The following is a 15,534-nucleotide window of genomic DNA, read 5'->3' on the forward strand; positions in this document are numbered from 1 at the left end:
ATAATGTCAGTAGTGCTGAACTTTACTGATGAACTTAAAGGTACTAAATATTCTGATGATAATTACTTCTGAAAACACCAATTTCCCTTTTATAATTTTATTTTGAAAACATATATACTGCAAAATGAAGAAGAAATACAATACCACAAATGTAACCATGAAATATTGTAAGGCCTGGTGGAAAACTATGTTTTAGTCCTGTTGTACCATAACAAGAAAGGAATTTGCTTTGACTTCAGTCACCATTTCTTCCATAATATGGGATCCAACCCAGAAAAATGAAATTAGCTATTGGCAGGATTTGCAAAAGGTACCATACTTGTACAGAAGGACTATGTGGAAGTGGAATTCCTCTAAATACTGTAGGCCTAAGCTATATAAGTCTTTATATATAATTGTATGTATACTGCATTGAAGACAATAAACAGTTAGTGAAACTGCTTTAACAGGGACAAATATAGGATTTTCAAGAAACATTGCCTATTCTTGTGCTGCTCTTTCCAATTTGCACAATAGTTTCAAATGCTGTTCCAAGAAAAGCATATTACAATAATACAATTCTCAGGTTTTAGCACAAAAGACAGCTCCTTTGTCCCCAGGTGGAGATGTCCCATGTTTATGAGTTGAAACTCAGAAAAGACAATTCTAGCTTCTGTGGCTCTATGTGACTGTTCAACATTAGTGATGGGTTAGGAAAACCTCCCCCCTGCTGAAAATGTGTGACTTTATTCCTTTGTGTTTGTGTTTGGCTTTGTTTTTGTCAAATTTCCCATCTTCATCCATTTGTTATATTTTTTCTGTTACATTGTTTTTAATGCATTTTTTTATCTTGAACTGCCTTGGGAGTCAGAAATCATAGCTATTTAAATAATAACATAATACTTAAAGCGAACATTGGAATCTTGTCTGTCAACTCCTAAAGTCAAACCCCCAGCAACAGTAAAAGTCGTGTCTTCTCCATGTTTAGTTTGGATTGTTATTTCACATTTGCTCCTTCGCTGGTTTGGAGACCCTCAGAGGCCTGGGAGATGTGCAGTCCCAGTTTCACAGAAAAGGAAAGAGAGAACATGATCTAAGAATGAAAACTGGTAAGGTGAGAATCTGTGATTCCCAGCCTAGAGAAGTTATTATGCTATTATGAATCAACTACCTATGCAGGCTGCCTTGTATCCGTTGATACAAGTAGAAAATTTGAAGAATTATACATTTTAAACTTTGGATCCCAAACACAGTTACTTTTTTTTTTAGAATGAAATGGCCAACGATTCATTGTTGAGGGTTCATTATTATTGGTAAATAAAGATAGTAATCTACCTGGAAGTGCATCTCCTGCCAAAGAAGGTTTGAGTTAGAGACCTTTGATTTTTGAACTCTCGAATGAGGCCTGATAGCTTGACAGACTTTGCTATAGTCTTTACTATAGCAGGTGATCAGATGCCTAGGGATCATGAATGTTGACCATCTAGGGATTCTACTATCAACAAAGGTGCTAGTCTCTTGCTCTAGTTCCAAAACCAATCAATGACACATATGGACTGAAACAATCTAGAGGTTGAGCTCAAGGGCAGGATTTTCTGATTCTCATTCTAGTAAAAAAATATTTTGTAAACAAGGAGCAAATGGCAGAAATCTTCAAGGTTGGGAAATAAGTATCCATGTAGCCATGGATTCAAATAGGCAGAAGAAAGAGGATTCATATTTTGGAACTAAAGGGAAGGATTCCTAGACATTGTGAAGTGAGAACTTTTAGGCTTCCTAATTCTCTGCATTTAGGTAAATCAATTTACCTAACTTTTTTGAGTCTACTTGGGAATATGGAACAGGAAACGTCTAATCATTGTACCTGGGAGGCCTTGCATAGATAGCCCAACATATGAAGAGATTCAATCACAATCAATAACCCCACCTCATTACCAGTCTGCCAAAAATTCTGCAGTCATTGTGGAAGCAAGTGCAACAGTTGCAGTCCCCCCCCCATACAAAGTATTTCCTTTCTTCATCAGTATGGGAATCTGACCAAATTTACTGCCTTCCTCACTCAATATGAATTATACATCTTCCTAAGATCAAATTACTTCCTTATCAAGTGAACCATCATGGGATTTATAATTAGCCTAATGACTGAAGGATGTGTAAAATGAACAACCCAGTACAGCTCAGATCTAGCTGGTGCAACCGGAACATTTCATGGTACACCTGAGAACTAACTTTAAAGACCTTGTCAAGCAAATGACTTGAGACTGTGAAAACCATTGCCTATGACAGGTGAAGCATTTAGAGAGGAAATATATTGATGAGATGGCTATTAGCTCAGAATGAAAGAGGCTGAACTGACTACCAGATGAAATAGAGGACACAGTCATTTATCAAGGCGCCTGATTAACTTTGACAGCATTAATCCAGGTCTGCTTGAACATGAACAGAAAAGTAAAGGAATTGAAGCAGAATATGAGAATATGTTAATGGGAAGGGTAGACATCATTATTCTCCTTCATTCCCTCTATCTCCACACACTTTCTCTAACCCTGAATATCAGAAAAAGGAAACACATCATATATACAACATCTTTCAACAAAATGGATATATCATTGCAACTTGATCAAAAAGCGCCTGACCACTCAATCCAATATAGCACAGCCAGCAGAAGCTCTGAAGAGGATTCTTCACTGCCATACATCAAAAACATCTCAGGAATCACCAACAGATTACAATCACATGGCATCACCATAGCAGCCAAACCAATTAAATTCCTGCATAACATCCTAAGTAAACCAAAAGACCCAGCAGCCTCAGAAGAAGAAGAAAGCGTATAGTGTAGGAATTGCAATGGCACTATGTACTGTAGGGCAAACAGCCAGAAGACTAGCAGAACCCATCCATGAACATCAATAGAATACATGATGAAAACTCCTTAATATCACAATACATGGATATAATTAATATTAGTTTCAACTGGGAAACTGTGGGCATCCTAAACCAAGTCAAGTCCAAAAGCACTAGAGAATTCCTGGAAGCCTGGCACTCACACAAATTGGCCATCAACAGGCACATAGAGATAAACATACCATTCAAAAGAGACAATCAAAAAGCTAAAAAGGAAACAAAAAGACCAAATACCTTCTCACCAGCAATCAACACCCAGATAAGCAGGGATTAACCTCAAGATTAATTTTAAACGGACAATCAAGAAGCAAACAATACTCCATAAAAGAAAGTATATCAGCTCAGACTTACATGCTAAAAGCAAACAATTTCCCAATCAAGGAATCACCAAGAACATTCCCACTAACATTGACAGGGCAAGCTACTAGTATAAAAAATGAGAGCAAACCCCACTCCCTACTACCACTGATGATGTTACCTAGTTTGGTAATGAATCATCTACCAGGAAACAATCAAGTTCAAAGAGCACCAATAACTTCACAGACTTTTCATTTTTGTTCAGTGATTATTCAATTTTATTCTTGGGATCAAGAATAAAAAAAAATACTACTTACTGATTGGTAATACAGAGTTAGCAGCTTAAAGCAATTTATCACAAAATTTACAAGTTACTTTCCTTTCCTCATTTCCAGCCTGTACTCCTAACATTTTTGTCAAGATGGTGATTTCCTATCTCCATCCTTAGATGTCACTACACTCATCCTTTCATTTCTTAACTCTTAGAATGGTTGTGGCATGCATTTTTACAAAATTGGATCTCAGAGCGCTCTATAGTCTATTTTTTATGAACGAGGAATATTAATAATTAATTGCTTTTGACTCTCACTATGGGAATTCTGAATATATGGTAATGTTGTTTAAGTTGGTGTTCAATCTCTTGGTCTTTCAAAGATTCATGAATAATATTTTACATGATTTTTGGACAAGATTTTGACTGTCTATTTAGATGAGTTGCTGATTTATTCAAAGGATCCTTACATAGCTCAGTTTTGCCAATTCTCTCAAAATTTATGGTTAGGTCACTTTTGTGATTTAGATTAAGCTAGAGAAATGTTTCTTTGATTCGCCTTTATTTGATTTGCCTATAAGATAGGATTCACTATCTCTTGGAGTCATGCCCCCCACCCTACAGTATTTTGCCTATGTTTACCATAAATTAATTCTTAATCTTACTGCCCTTTTTTCACCTAAACCTCAACATTTCCATTCGTGAACATGCATTCACTTCTCAACCCAATCCTCCCCCTCCTTATCCTTTCTCTTTCTTATACTAACCTCTGATTTTTCCCTGGGAACTGTGTTTCTACAATCGATATCAGACTTTGAGCACAGCACATTTTCCAGGAAATTCCTGGAACTGAAGGGATCAAACAAGCATCTGAATAATGACCAAACCAAGATCTTCAAACTACCAAGGTCCCTGAACTCAAGCTTGCGTAGGCTTTTGCAGTTCATGAGTTATCTTAACCGGCACTTATATTTTTAGATGGGAATTAGAAAGTAATTAACCCCAAAGTTGATTTATGCAGACCTCTGCTTTAATGTGTATTCTCATTGTAAGGAGAAAATCTAACCCATTTATTGAAATAAAATGATTAACATTTGACTTCTTTACTGACCATCATTTATTATAAGACTATATAAGACTGCTCTTCATAGATGGCAGGACTTTATATTCTGTCTCCAGTGCTGTTCAAATAAACTTGGCCAAAGTAGATTGTGTGGTCTTCACTTGTCTGTTGGGTAATGGAGAATTTTCCCCGTCATAAAAAATGGAGGAACTAAATTCTCTGACTAATCAATATAGCTGAATTAAACGAGCAACAATAATTGCAAAATAAAAACAAGCAACTGTATGGAAGTTACTCCTGATACATCAGGCACATTTGATTATCTCTTATTTAACTGGTAAGGCAATCCACTTCTCACCTTAGCAAAAGGAACAAGTCATTCTTCCCTCCGCCTTTTTTTTTTTTTAGGAGAATAAGTTCAATGAGGTGGATAGCTGTGCAGCAGAACAAAGCAGTGCTTTACTAAAGCATATTTTTTTTTAAAGTGCCATAAAATGATGTGAAAGGATTATACAGAAGAGCTGCTTGCACTATTCATCTTACAGTGATTGCTCATAAGCCATAATATTGGAAGGAATGGGGATATAACTTTAGACAGGATGAAGGAAAACAAACTGCTTGAATCAATTCTGTTTAAAGGGCACTCAATCTGTATGAAATATTTTCTTTGCCTGTCGGCTATCTCATTAGAACCAATAAAATATGTCTTCTGTCTGACCTGGTGGTGATTCAAGAGATCACAAGAAGCAGATAGAGAAGTGAAGAAGAGCTGGCACAGCATCTTTTTTGCCAAGAAAAAAGTAAGAGGATAAAAGAACTCTAATTAAATAAAGTGATCCATTAATCATGTCTTCCGTTTCCATTACAAAATCATCTTTTTCAGGGGCTTATAACTCAGCCACAAAATTGTGCTTTACACGACAACATGGCATACAAGGTCTCAGTTTAGGAGGGCAGATTATTTCTTTCAGTTTAGAAGACAAATGGGGTGACCCAGTTGGTTATTTTTATTTTCTGCTTCTGTATGCCACCTGCCTGAACACATATAGGTAGACAATCAAAAGTATACCATTAAAAAGACTGGCAATGAAGGACTGCAGTCCTTCACACAGTATGTGTATGTACTGCAAATTTTCATTTCATTGATTTTAATTGCAGGTAATGGGCAATGACAGTACTTCTGACCAGAATTTCCACCATTAAGCAATTTTAATATACAGTGCCATGTGATTAGTGATGGTAATCCCAGGATCAGGGGTGAAATGCTCCCAGTTTGGACTGGATTGCCCAATCCGGTAGCGAGGGTGGCGGGCGGTTCTGAGAACCAGTAGCAAAAATCCCTGCCCCCTCCCCCATGCCCAGCTGAACTGCACGATCATCAGAGGCTTTTAAAAAAAAAAATTAAAGCATTTTTTCTACAACCTCTTCGGCCAAAAAAATGCTTTTAAAAGTAAAAAAAAAAAAGCCTCTGATTGGCCATGCCCACTCAGTCACATTACCTGCTCACAAAGCCATGCCCACAGAACCAGTAGTAACAAATTTTACATTTCATCACTGCCCAGGATGCCTTGTTGACATCATCAAGTGAGAAACCCAGGTTGTTAAGCAAGGGTCTCCTTGGAACTTGCTGCCAGGTATCAAGAAGGAAAGTCACTGAAGAAGCCAGCAGGAAGTCGCAAGTCCCAAGCTTGCAAGCAGGTAGGTGGCCAGGTAGATGGCTGCTACTGGCTGTGTGAAAATACAAAAGGGGATGGTGTGGCAGTATGAGTGGGGTGGGGCTTGGGGGTGGCTGCTGCAGGGTGTTGGAGGGTGAAGGAAGCTGCCAGAGTGGTTACACAGGTGCAGCAGGATTTGGGGGTTGATGTTGCATGAGGGTGTCATTGACGTGACAATGTGTGTGTAGTAGGGCTTGGGGTGGCTACTTAGGGTTCTGGCAAGCCACAACAAAAGCTTGGGGGGGTGCTGATGTATGCATGGGCGTGTAGAGAGGTGCAGTGCATGTGTGGCAAGCATGAACGTGACCACTGAAGGATATGGAAGTTGCAGAACAACTTCCAACCTTTCCTGCTGGCTTTCCCAGTGACTTTGTTTTTGGAAAGCCAGCAGGGAAAGTCATAAATAGCAATCATATGACTGTGGGACACTGCAACCATTGTAAATGCAAGCTGGTTGCCAAGCACCCTGATCATGATTACATCCCTATGTGGAGATGCTGCGATAGCTGTGACCTGTCATTCACAGGGCCATTATAACTTTGAGTGGTCACTGAATGAATGGTCATTAACCTGTACTGTACAGATACAGTAACTACCTGTACTTCATCAATTCATCAAAAATTCTCCTTGGTGTTCTCTTTATTTGTCAGAAAATTCAACACATAGTTTAGATACTATGTATACATTCTTTGTTGATGAGATATGGGTTCAAAGGTCCAGTGAGCTTGACACTACTTGCAAAAAATCTGCAAAAAGTATGTGAATTCTCTCATACATTTCCATCATGGGATTGGCATTTCATGAAATGCAAAACATATTTGCTTGCCAAACCAATGCTTCAATAAGCAAATGTGATCAATTGAAAGGTAGATTCCCAGGTATAATGATGTGATCCAAAATATGGGAAAACAGGGTCAAGATGTTTGGAGTTTCTGAAGATGAAAATACCTTTGGTCATGGAGAGTCACTAGGATAAATGAGTTATACATTTAAAGCCTAAAGCTAATAAATTTATGCCCCTCCTGCCTCCCCAATTGTGATAAAAATACAGATAGATTAAATATATGATGGATAGATAGATAGACAGACAAAAGAAAGAAAGAAGGAAGGAAGGAAGGAAGGAAGAAAGGAAGGAAGGAGGGAGGGAGGGAGGGAGGGAGGGAGGGAGGGAGGGGACAGAAAGACAGACAAATAAATATTCTGGATATGCCTATTAGTATTATTGGACTTGGCCAAATCTATTAGGAGATTTATGTAGCTTCCCAACTAAATTATGCTCCTTTGTTTTTGATCGGTAGCAATGCTATCACCTAAAAGACCATTTGGTCCTGCCTCTACAGTACGATAACAAATTTATATTTCTTTTTCACTCAGAAATTGCACTTCAACATAAGGGCATAAATAAACTGTACAAAATGTAATGCTATTTTAGGGTCAGCTCTTTTGGTAAATTTTGATATGACTACACATATTGGAAATACTAAATTACATTAGCTTGCTCTGATCAAGTAATTTAGTATTTGGATGATGTATATGTTGGCCAGATGTATTTGGTTTACAAATCAGCTGTTGTATTCAAACAGATTTTTCTCTCTCTCCAGCAAATGTTTTAAGGCCCTTTGGCTAAATAACTATATGCACCTGCATATCAATTGGACACATTCAATAGTCCATAAAAATTGAACTTAACCATGGGACATTAACACAGTAAAAAAAATATATCAGCCTAGTTCCCCCACCCCTAAAGAAGTTTTTAAGTGAATATTGTGCTACTGGAAGTAAATGGAAGAATTTAACACCCTCAAGTTTATATGCTCCAGCTACAAAAACAAAATTTCCAATAAACATAGGAGCTGTAAGGGCTTCTCTACAATGGGCATGATTCAGTCAGAATGAAATATTCCTGAACTCTATTTTCTTCAGTGAAAAATACTACTAAAATGTCAGCCGTAATTAAAAGGTATGCAAGTATGATTCTTTTGCTCATCATTTTCAGGTGGGATAGCTAAAGAGGATAAGCAAATATTTTTGCTATTATTTGTCTTACTCGTAAGACTGTACATTTTTGCTATTATTTGTCTTAGTCATAAAATAAACAGAAATTATGTCAAAAGCTATTTTTATATCCAATTTTTATATTCTATATCTCAAGATGAAAGGCTAAGACCAACTCTACTATTTTGAAAAAAAAATTATATGTAGGAGATTGAGCCCAAGAAAGGGGTCAAAGGCGTCATAAGTCATGAGTCCCTGAATGCCCGCAAGAGATCTAAGTCCATCCTATCTTGAATGCCTTAACTCTTGTTCATTTCCCTTGACCATTAGTAGCTCAGATTTTCATAGAGAACTTAAGCTTGCAATAAACCTTTATACTCCTCTGAACTGCCTGAATCTCCTTTATTCCCTGGTGCTTGACATTATATGCATTAATAATTTCAGGATATTGGAAATAGCATCCTTTATGTGCTTACTTCTGGAGGATAGAAAGAAAAGGTGTGAAATGGGCACAAGTAATATTTACTATGAATATTATTTTATGCAAAATAAAAAGAAGGACAAATGGTCACAAAGAGAAAGAAACATTGCAGACCAAATCATTTATCATTAAATGAATGATACAGTTGGAAGGGTACATTAGGCCAATAAATCCAACCTCCAGCTCAGCACAGGAATTCAGATTAAAGCATCTGTGACAATAGCCTCTTCTGAAACACATCACTGATTCCGGAACTGGCTTGTTCATATTTTGAGGTCATTTTACTAATATTCAGTTAGATTCTGCTTCCCTGTTGCTTAAGGCCTTTATTCTTTGTCCTGTACTTTAAAGTGCTAGAAAACAAATGTAAAACATTTGAAACATGAATTCCTAAAAGGTATTTACAATAGTCTTCCCTTCTCTAAGGGAACATTCCTAGTTCTTTGAGTCTCTTCATAAAAACTTCCAGTTGCCTAATCATCATTGCTGCTCTTCTCTGACCATGGTCCAATTTCTCTGAGGTTTTATTTTTCCTGAATGCTGGTGCCCTGTATGGTGTCCAGAATTAAATACCGTGTACAAATCATAGCAGAATATAGCAGGATGATGATTTCCTGTGATTAGAAATCATACTTACAGTGAGACACTTATAATGTGATGACTCTTTTTTTTTGCAGCTGACTGTGCTTCTTTTCTGTTTGCAATTAATTGCTTTTCCAAGATATTTTGTATCCTATATATCCAGCAGACTTGTCTCAACTAAATATTATTTCATTACTTCTAGCAATTTTCTCTATCCAACAAATATGAAGATTATTTTCAGTTTTATTTCTGCTTCCAGGACAATAGTTTTTCCACCCAATTTTGTATCATATTCAAATATGGTAAGCATTCTCTCACTATCTTCATACAAGACAATAAACTATTGAAGAATAGATGGTTCAGGACTGAACCTTAGGGCATGATACCTCTCAGGATTACTTTATCTTAAGTTTTCCTACTTCCACTTTACCATCTAAGTTTTTTTATTGGTTACCATCAAGTTAGGAAGAGTTTATCCTTTTGTGTCTTCCTCTCTCCTTTAAATAAAAATGGCATCATCAAATCATGTCAAGAACTATGCCTGGCAAAGTTTGTCTCCCAAACTTCCTGATCATTTTTCCTTTAGGCCTTGCAGTTTGCTTTTGGACAGCATCACCTACAAGATAGCAGCCACCAATAATAGTATTGTTTTAATTCATTCCTCCAGAGAATTGTCAAATTGATTCATTTGGATTTCTGAGTAGGAGTTGATACTTTTAACACAGAGAGCAACTGTTCCTCCCTTTCTCTTACTTCTCTTCCTTTGAACAAATCATATCCTTCAGCTACTCTGTTCTAATCATGGGATTCAACCCACCAAGTGTCTATTATTCATAGGAAATCAAATTTTCCTTCTTATCTTAAGAGTTTTAACACTTCTTGTTTGTTACCCATATTCTGAGCATTATTATATAGACAATGCAAGCTAAGAATTTTATGAACTAATGTTTTTTTAAAAAATTAGGTATCTTAATAAGCCCCATAAATAATTGTTCCATTTCTTTCCGGAGTAATCATCCTTATTTAAGGTCAAAGAAAGGCATACTTTTTAAGATTTTCACCTGATCCCACGCCTTTTAGTGACACCGTTGTAGCAGCATGTTACAACAACAAATATGAAAAGCAGTATTACCTGCTGTTTGGGCCTTTTATGCACAGCATGAACAGGAAGGGTATCAGAATGGAGTTCCAGTCAAAACAGAGTGAATTTCCTGGCTTATGTCACCACTCTGCTATTATTTAGAAGATAATTTTTCTTGTCTGTGATTACAGAATCCTTCAAGTTAAATCACTTGGCATTTCATATGGGAGAATAGCTTTGTCTTAAATTTATAAAAGCAAAGATTTGACAAGTTTGGCAGCTGAGCATGTGTATTAATATGTTTCACTGGGAGAGAGAAAGATATATAGAAAATATAATTTCTTTCACAGGCCATAACAACAGAACATTCCAAAGACGGCTTCCATATAACATTTCATGCGCATCAATGTTACTTATGGATTATCCCCTAAGATTTGATTCATTTTGAAGCACAATGGAAAAAGAAATGAACTACATGAGAAATAGAATACCAGCATTCTTTGTAATTGGATGCTGAGAATAAGACCACCCCTTGGCTCCGACTGATATCAAGAGAGACAGAAAGTATTCCTTCCAATCTCTGTTTGCCTAGCTGTTTAGATGTTTATTTATGTATGAAAAACTTCTTTCTTACAGGATCAACCATAAGATTATGTATTCATGACACAGGCCATCAATCCAGGATTTCTTATCTTCCTGGCTTGAAGCTTAAAATGAACTTAAAATGAATACCAAACTAAGAGTTTGATAGCACTACCAAAAATGTTGAATTTGAAGCTGGTTGTGGAGACTTTGGATTGAAAGCAGCATGCTTTTTGTCTATTTATACGGCTTCCAGAAAAAGGCAAATTTATATATTTATTTATAAAATTTATTGAGCGGTTGTCTTACCACAGGGTAACTTTGGGCAAATGGAGAGATAGAAAGTTTATTACTACTTGCCCTGGTCTTGTCTAAATAGACAAGGGATATAGAAAATAGCCTGGATAATGGTGAAGTGATATGAAAATATGGTGGAAGGGAGAAATTTCTATATTTCAGGAAAAGGTAAGCAGATCAATGACTAGCCTCAGTTCTTTTCTGGATGCAGCATGAACAAGGAAGTCAAACTGACAGCAATGGTGGACCTGCAATGCCAGATCCATTAGTGATAAAATACTGATTATTCTGGATGAACACACTGATTTTTCACATATCATAAAGACTTAGCAGTCAACAGCGGGAGAAGTTCATCTCTCAGCAAAATCTATGATCTGCTACTCATGGATAGAAGAGCAGGGAAAATTCTGAAGTCATGCTGTTGCATTTGGCAGGCCAAGATAGTTTCGGGTTACTAATAACGTGGTGACCAACCAGCTAGCAAGGAACCTCTCCTCATGCCCTAGATGTAGCATTACCTTAGACTCCTTGTCTTAGGGGATTTTCATTTCTACACAAATTGTGTTCACCCAGTTGGTGATAATTATTAACTTGCCCCTATGAGTATCAGGGTGCTAGCAAGCAGCAAGATAAATGTTCTCTATGGTATTCTGTTGAGATGAGATTGATGATCTGAACATGGAAGAGCTCTGTAAAATGGACAGATAATTGCCAATGGATAAATCTCTGGAAGAGTGAAGGACTGATTAAAGTGGCCTGAGATAGGAGCCTAATGAATCTGGATGTCTGGGCAATAACTTGTCAATAAGAGAGCACCTTTTAAAAACGTGTCCACTCTCACAGCCTCGTCTATGAGGTAATTAGAGGACTTTCTTCTGCATTACTTATGTGCATATGAATGCTTCCCTTTGTGAGTTTTGAAATGTGTGTATGTTGTATGGTGATCACCATCTCAGTGATTAACTACAAATTTAAAGTAGAAATACTAAAACCATAAAATATCAGTGACAGCAAATAGGTAAAATAACTAGAATAAATATTAACAGTTAAAGCCCTAACAAAACATTGCTTTTTTAAAAAAAAGTTAATAAAATAGTTAGGCCTAATCAATAGAAGTGTCTTCATTAGACCACAAGTATGCATTACTGTGGTCACCCTGGGAGGTTACCAGTTCATGAACCATAGTTTTAAGATCATTATATTCCAGAAAGGGTAAAGTTGGCAAATCAACTAAAGCTGACAAAAGGTGTTCCTAATCATTTCTTCAATCTAGGAAACCAAAGAGATATTTGTAGCCAAAAGTCTTCTTCAGGGAGGATGAAATCCCATTCAGAACAGCTGATCTATCATCTCCCCTGAATTATAGACCCTTATAATAAGCTTCTTTGCCTTCTCTGGATTCAATTTCAATTTTTCTCTCATTTACCCTATTACTGTTTGCAGACAGGCATTCAGAGGAGCCACACCGGTTCCTGAAAAATAAAGCTTGATGTCATCAGCTTACTGATAGAACACAATTCCAAAACTTCTGATCTCCTTCAGTGGTTTCTTGTAGATAATTAAAGTGTTGGAGACTGAATAATGGAACCATTACAAAACTATGCCTTTCTTCCGAGGCAATGATATCAAAGGAAGCTGAGAGGTAAAAAAGAACCAATAGGCTGTGCTCCCTCTGTCAATCTCAACACAGAAATAATACATCAACCTAATCAAGGCAATCTCAATTATGTAGCCTAATTGGAGTCATTTTAAAATTGTCAAAAGGATTTGCTTCCTGCAGGTCTGCCTGCAGTTGAAAAGCACCTATCAGCTACCTGTCTAAGCATGGGAGTTACAGACTGGCTCATAATCACCCATTTTTGAGGGATCCAGGCAGGCTTCTTAAGAAGAGCACTAACAACTGATACCCTTAGACAAGGATACATTCTGCTATTTTTTAGAGTGAGATTGTAACGGGCTGTAAAAGTAACCTTGAGGAACAGGAGGGAGAGTCAGAACCAAGACAATGTAAGGCAAAAGAAATTTTAAATTGAGAAACAATCTGAGAAAGTGTTTCAGGCAGGCTTGACCCTGTCTAGATTTCTGAAAGATAATGGAGGAGGGAAGAGCATTCAGACTTGCAAGATTCTGTTACTATAACTTCATAAAAAATGTAGTATTGGCATTCTTAACTTTGGTTTCCTAGTCTGGAAACTTCAAAGGACTGACAAAGATGTATGATGTGAACTATAGCATCTTTAATATTCTACTGGCTAGAACTTATGAGCCACCTTTGAGAATGATCCAGTGGTGAAGTATATTGTTCCAGTAATCTGTCCACATCCCCAGATATCACATATTGAAATGTATCCTATTTAAGGAGGATACAAGGAGTCAGTAGATATACTCATTGTTGGCTTTTCATTAAAGGCGACATCAGGATTGGTCACCAGAGGTATTTTCCTCAAAAACCTCACATAAAGGGTTATCACAATCCTCTGAGGATTTTGTAAAATAATTCTGGGAGGAGGAGACAGAAGTACAAGTTAGACTGCTCACAACCCTGGATGACTTGGGACCAGATTATATGACAAACTGTGTTTCCAAGTTACATCTACTTGGCCACCAGAGTGGAAAGGCTGGGTATGTTATAGGTCCCAACTATTAAGGAAGTACACCTCATGGAATCTAGAAGAAGGTCTTCACTGTAATGGTTCCCTCCTTTTGGAACATCATTCCTCTGGAAATAAGGTTGATCCCCTCCTTGCTACACTTCTGGAATGCCATGAAGATACGGTTTTGTCATTGAGCTTGGGGATCCCAGGTTGATTTGCAGCTGATCAAGTCGCTTGTAAAATTGCATTTGTCGCTGCCATAGTGTGTGTGTGTGTGTGTGTGTGTGTGTGTGTATGCGTCTCTCTCTCTCTCTCTCTGTGTGTGCGTGCGTGTGTGTGTGTGCATTCTGGGCTTTTATTTTGTTAATTTTTAATGTGTATGCTGCCTGGAGTCATCATGTATAAGTTAGGTGGCCCTATAAATCTATTTAATAAACAAGTAAATAAATCTAAAATAATTCTGTATGCCTTGAGTCTGTTGGTTTAATAAAAGCAGAGAAAAAAGCTGCAGCTTTGATGCACATATTAATATAGCATAAGCCTGCACACATACTTAAAGCTGTGCCTTATCAGATTCAAATCAGGACCTGCAGTTCTTTCATGTATTATAGGATCATCTTTGAAGTATGTTGAAAATCCAATTTAGAAAAACCTTGTCAGCCCTCCTACTCCAGGTATCAAACAGAAATTGACAGAATCATTTGTTGAACCAGCCCAAATACTTCTGAGACCTCTTAGAATCCAACTGGATTCTTTGGGGCAAGCTACCTTAAAAATTCCACTTTAAACAATATACAATGAACAGGAGAATGGTTTGAACTTGGAAGTTGTAGGGATTTAATAAGAGAAGTGGCAATAGGTAAAGCATATATTAACAGTTTAATATAGCACCTGTCTGCAAATCTTTGAAATTATTGCTTTGTGCTCTGAAAAGATTTGACTTACAAGCTCTTGTAAAGAACTGCTACATCACACTCCCATATGCTCCAGAGCACATCATTAGAATCAAAATGGGATGACTGCACGCACACAATCCACTCAGCCCTGACCCAAATATAATTCCTTGTTTCAGATGAAGGTCTTGGTAAAGACAAAGTTAAATACTTTTAAGTCCTCCGGTTTTAAACAGGAAAGATGTAAAGTGCCTGAATGAGAATCGCTTTCTCATTCAAAGCGATTGGGCCAATGATTTACTTGCCAGTGTAGACCATGCTTCAGTTTAATTTCTCTGGGGTGGTGTTGTATGGTAGCCTTTGATGCATCAAAGTAATGAAAACAAGTTGCTTTATCTATTGTTTTGGTTTTAACCACACTTTGTTGTTCGTTACCTGAATCCGTCTTGATTTGTGTCAGTAGGATGGCAAGTTCCCCCATTCTGGCATGGATTCTGAATGCAAGCATTAATAGGTGTGCTGCAATCTCGACCCTATCAGTAAAAGTTAAAACAGAAAACATTAGTCATTTTCTATTACTGACAGGAAAGTTCACTCTGTTTTCTTAACCTGCCCTCAAGCAGTGCAAGACAGCAAGAAGATAATAAATACATGAGTACTTATGGTATTGGATGGTGAAAGGCATTTTATCATCCAATTTTTGAATACGCGGTCCATATTATGTCCTTGTAAAGTATTTAATAAAAACAATAAACATTTATATGAAAAGAGGCATACAGCCATTTACTGGGTCTTAGGCT

General features: G+C 37.2%; 1 protein-coding gene across 1 annotated transcript in view; it reads right to left on the reverse strand.

The window, feature by feature from the left end:
- The window catches only part of SLIT3 (slit guidance ligand 3), a 490,388-nt gene that overhangs the window by 61,213 nt on the left and 413,641 nt on the right, over positions 1-15,534 (reverse strand). Inside the window, exon 27 of the mRNA XM_034406116.3 lies at positions 15,170-15,267. Within this exon, the coding sequence (XP_034262007.2) occupies positions 15,170-15,267 (98 nt within the window). The remainder of the gene's footprint in view (positions 1-15,169; positions 15,268-15,534) is intronic.

The sequence above is a fragment of the Pantherophis guttatus genome, chromosome 2 (genome assembly GCF_059756535.1).
Source record: "Pantherophis guttatus breed Tessera chromosome 2, ASM5975653v1, whole genome shotgun sequence".
Classification (NCBI taxonomy): domain Eukaryota; kingdom Metazoa; phylum Chordata; class Lepidosauria; order Squamata; family Colubridae; genus Pantherophis; species Pantherophis guttatus.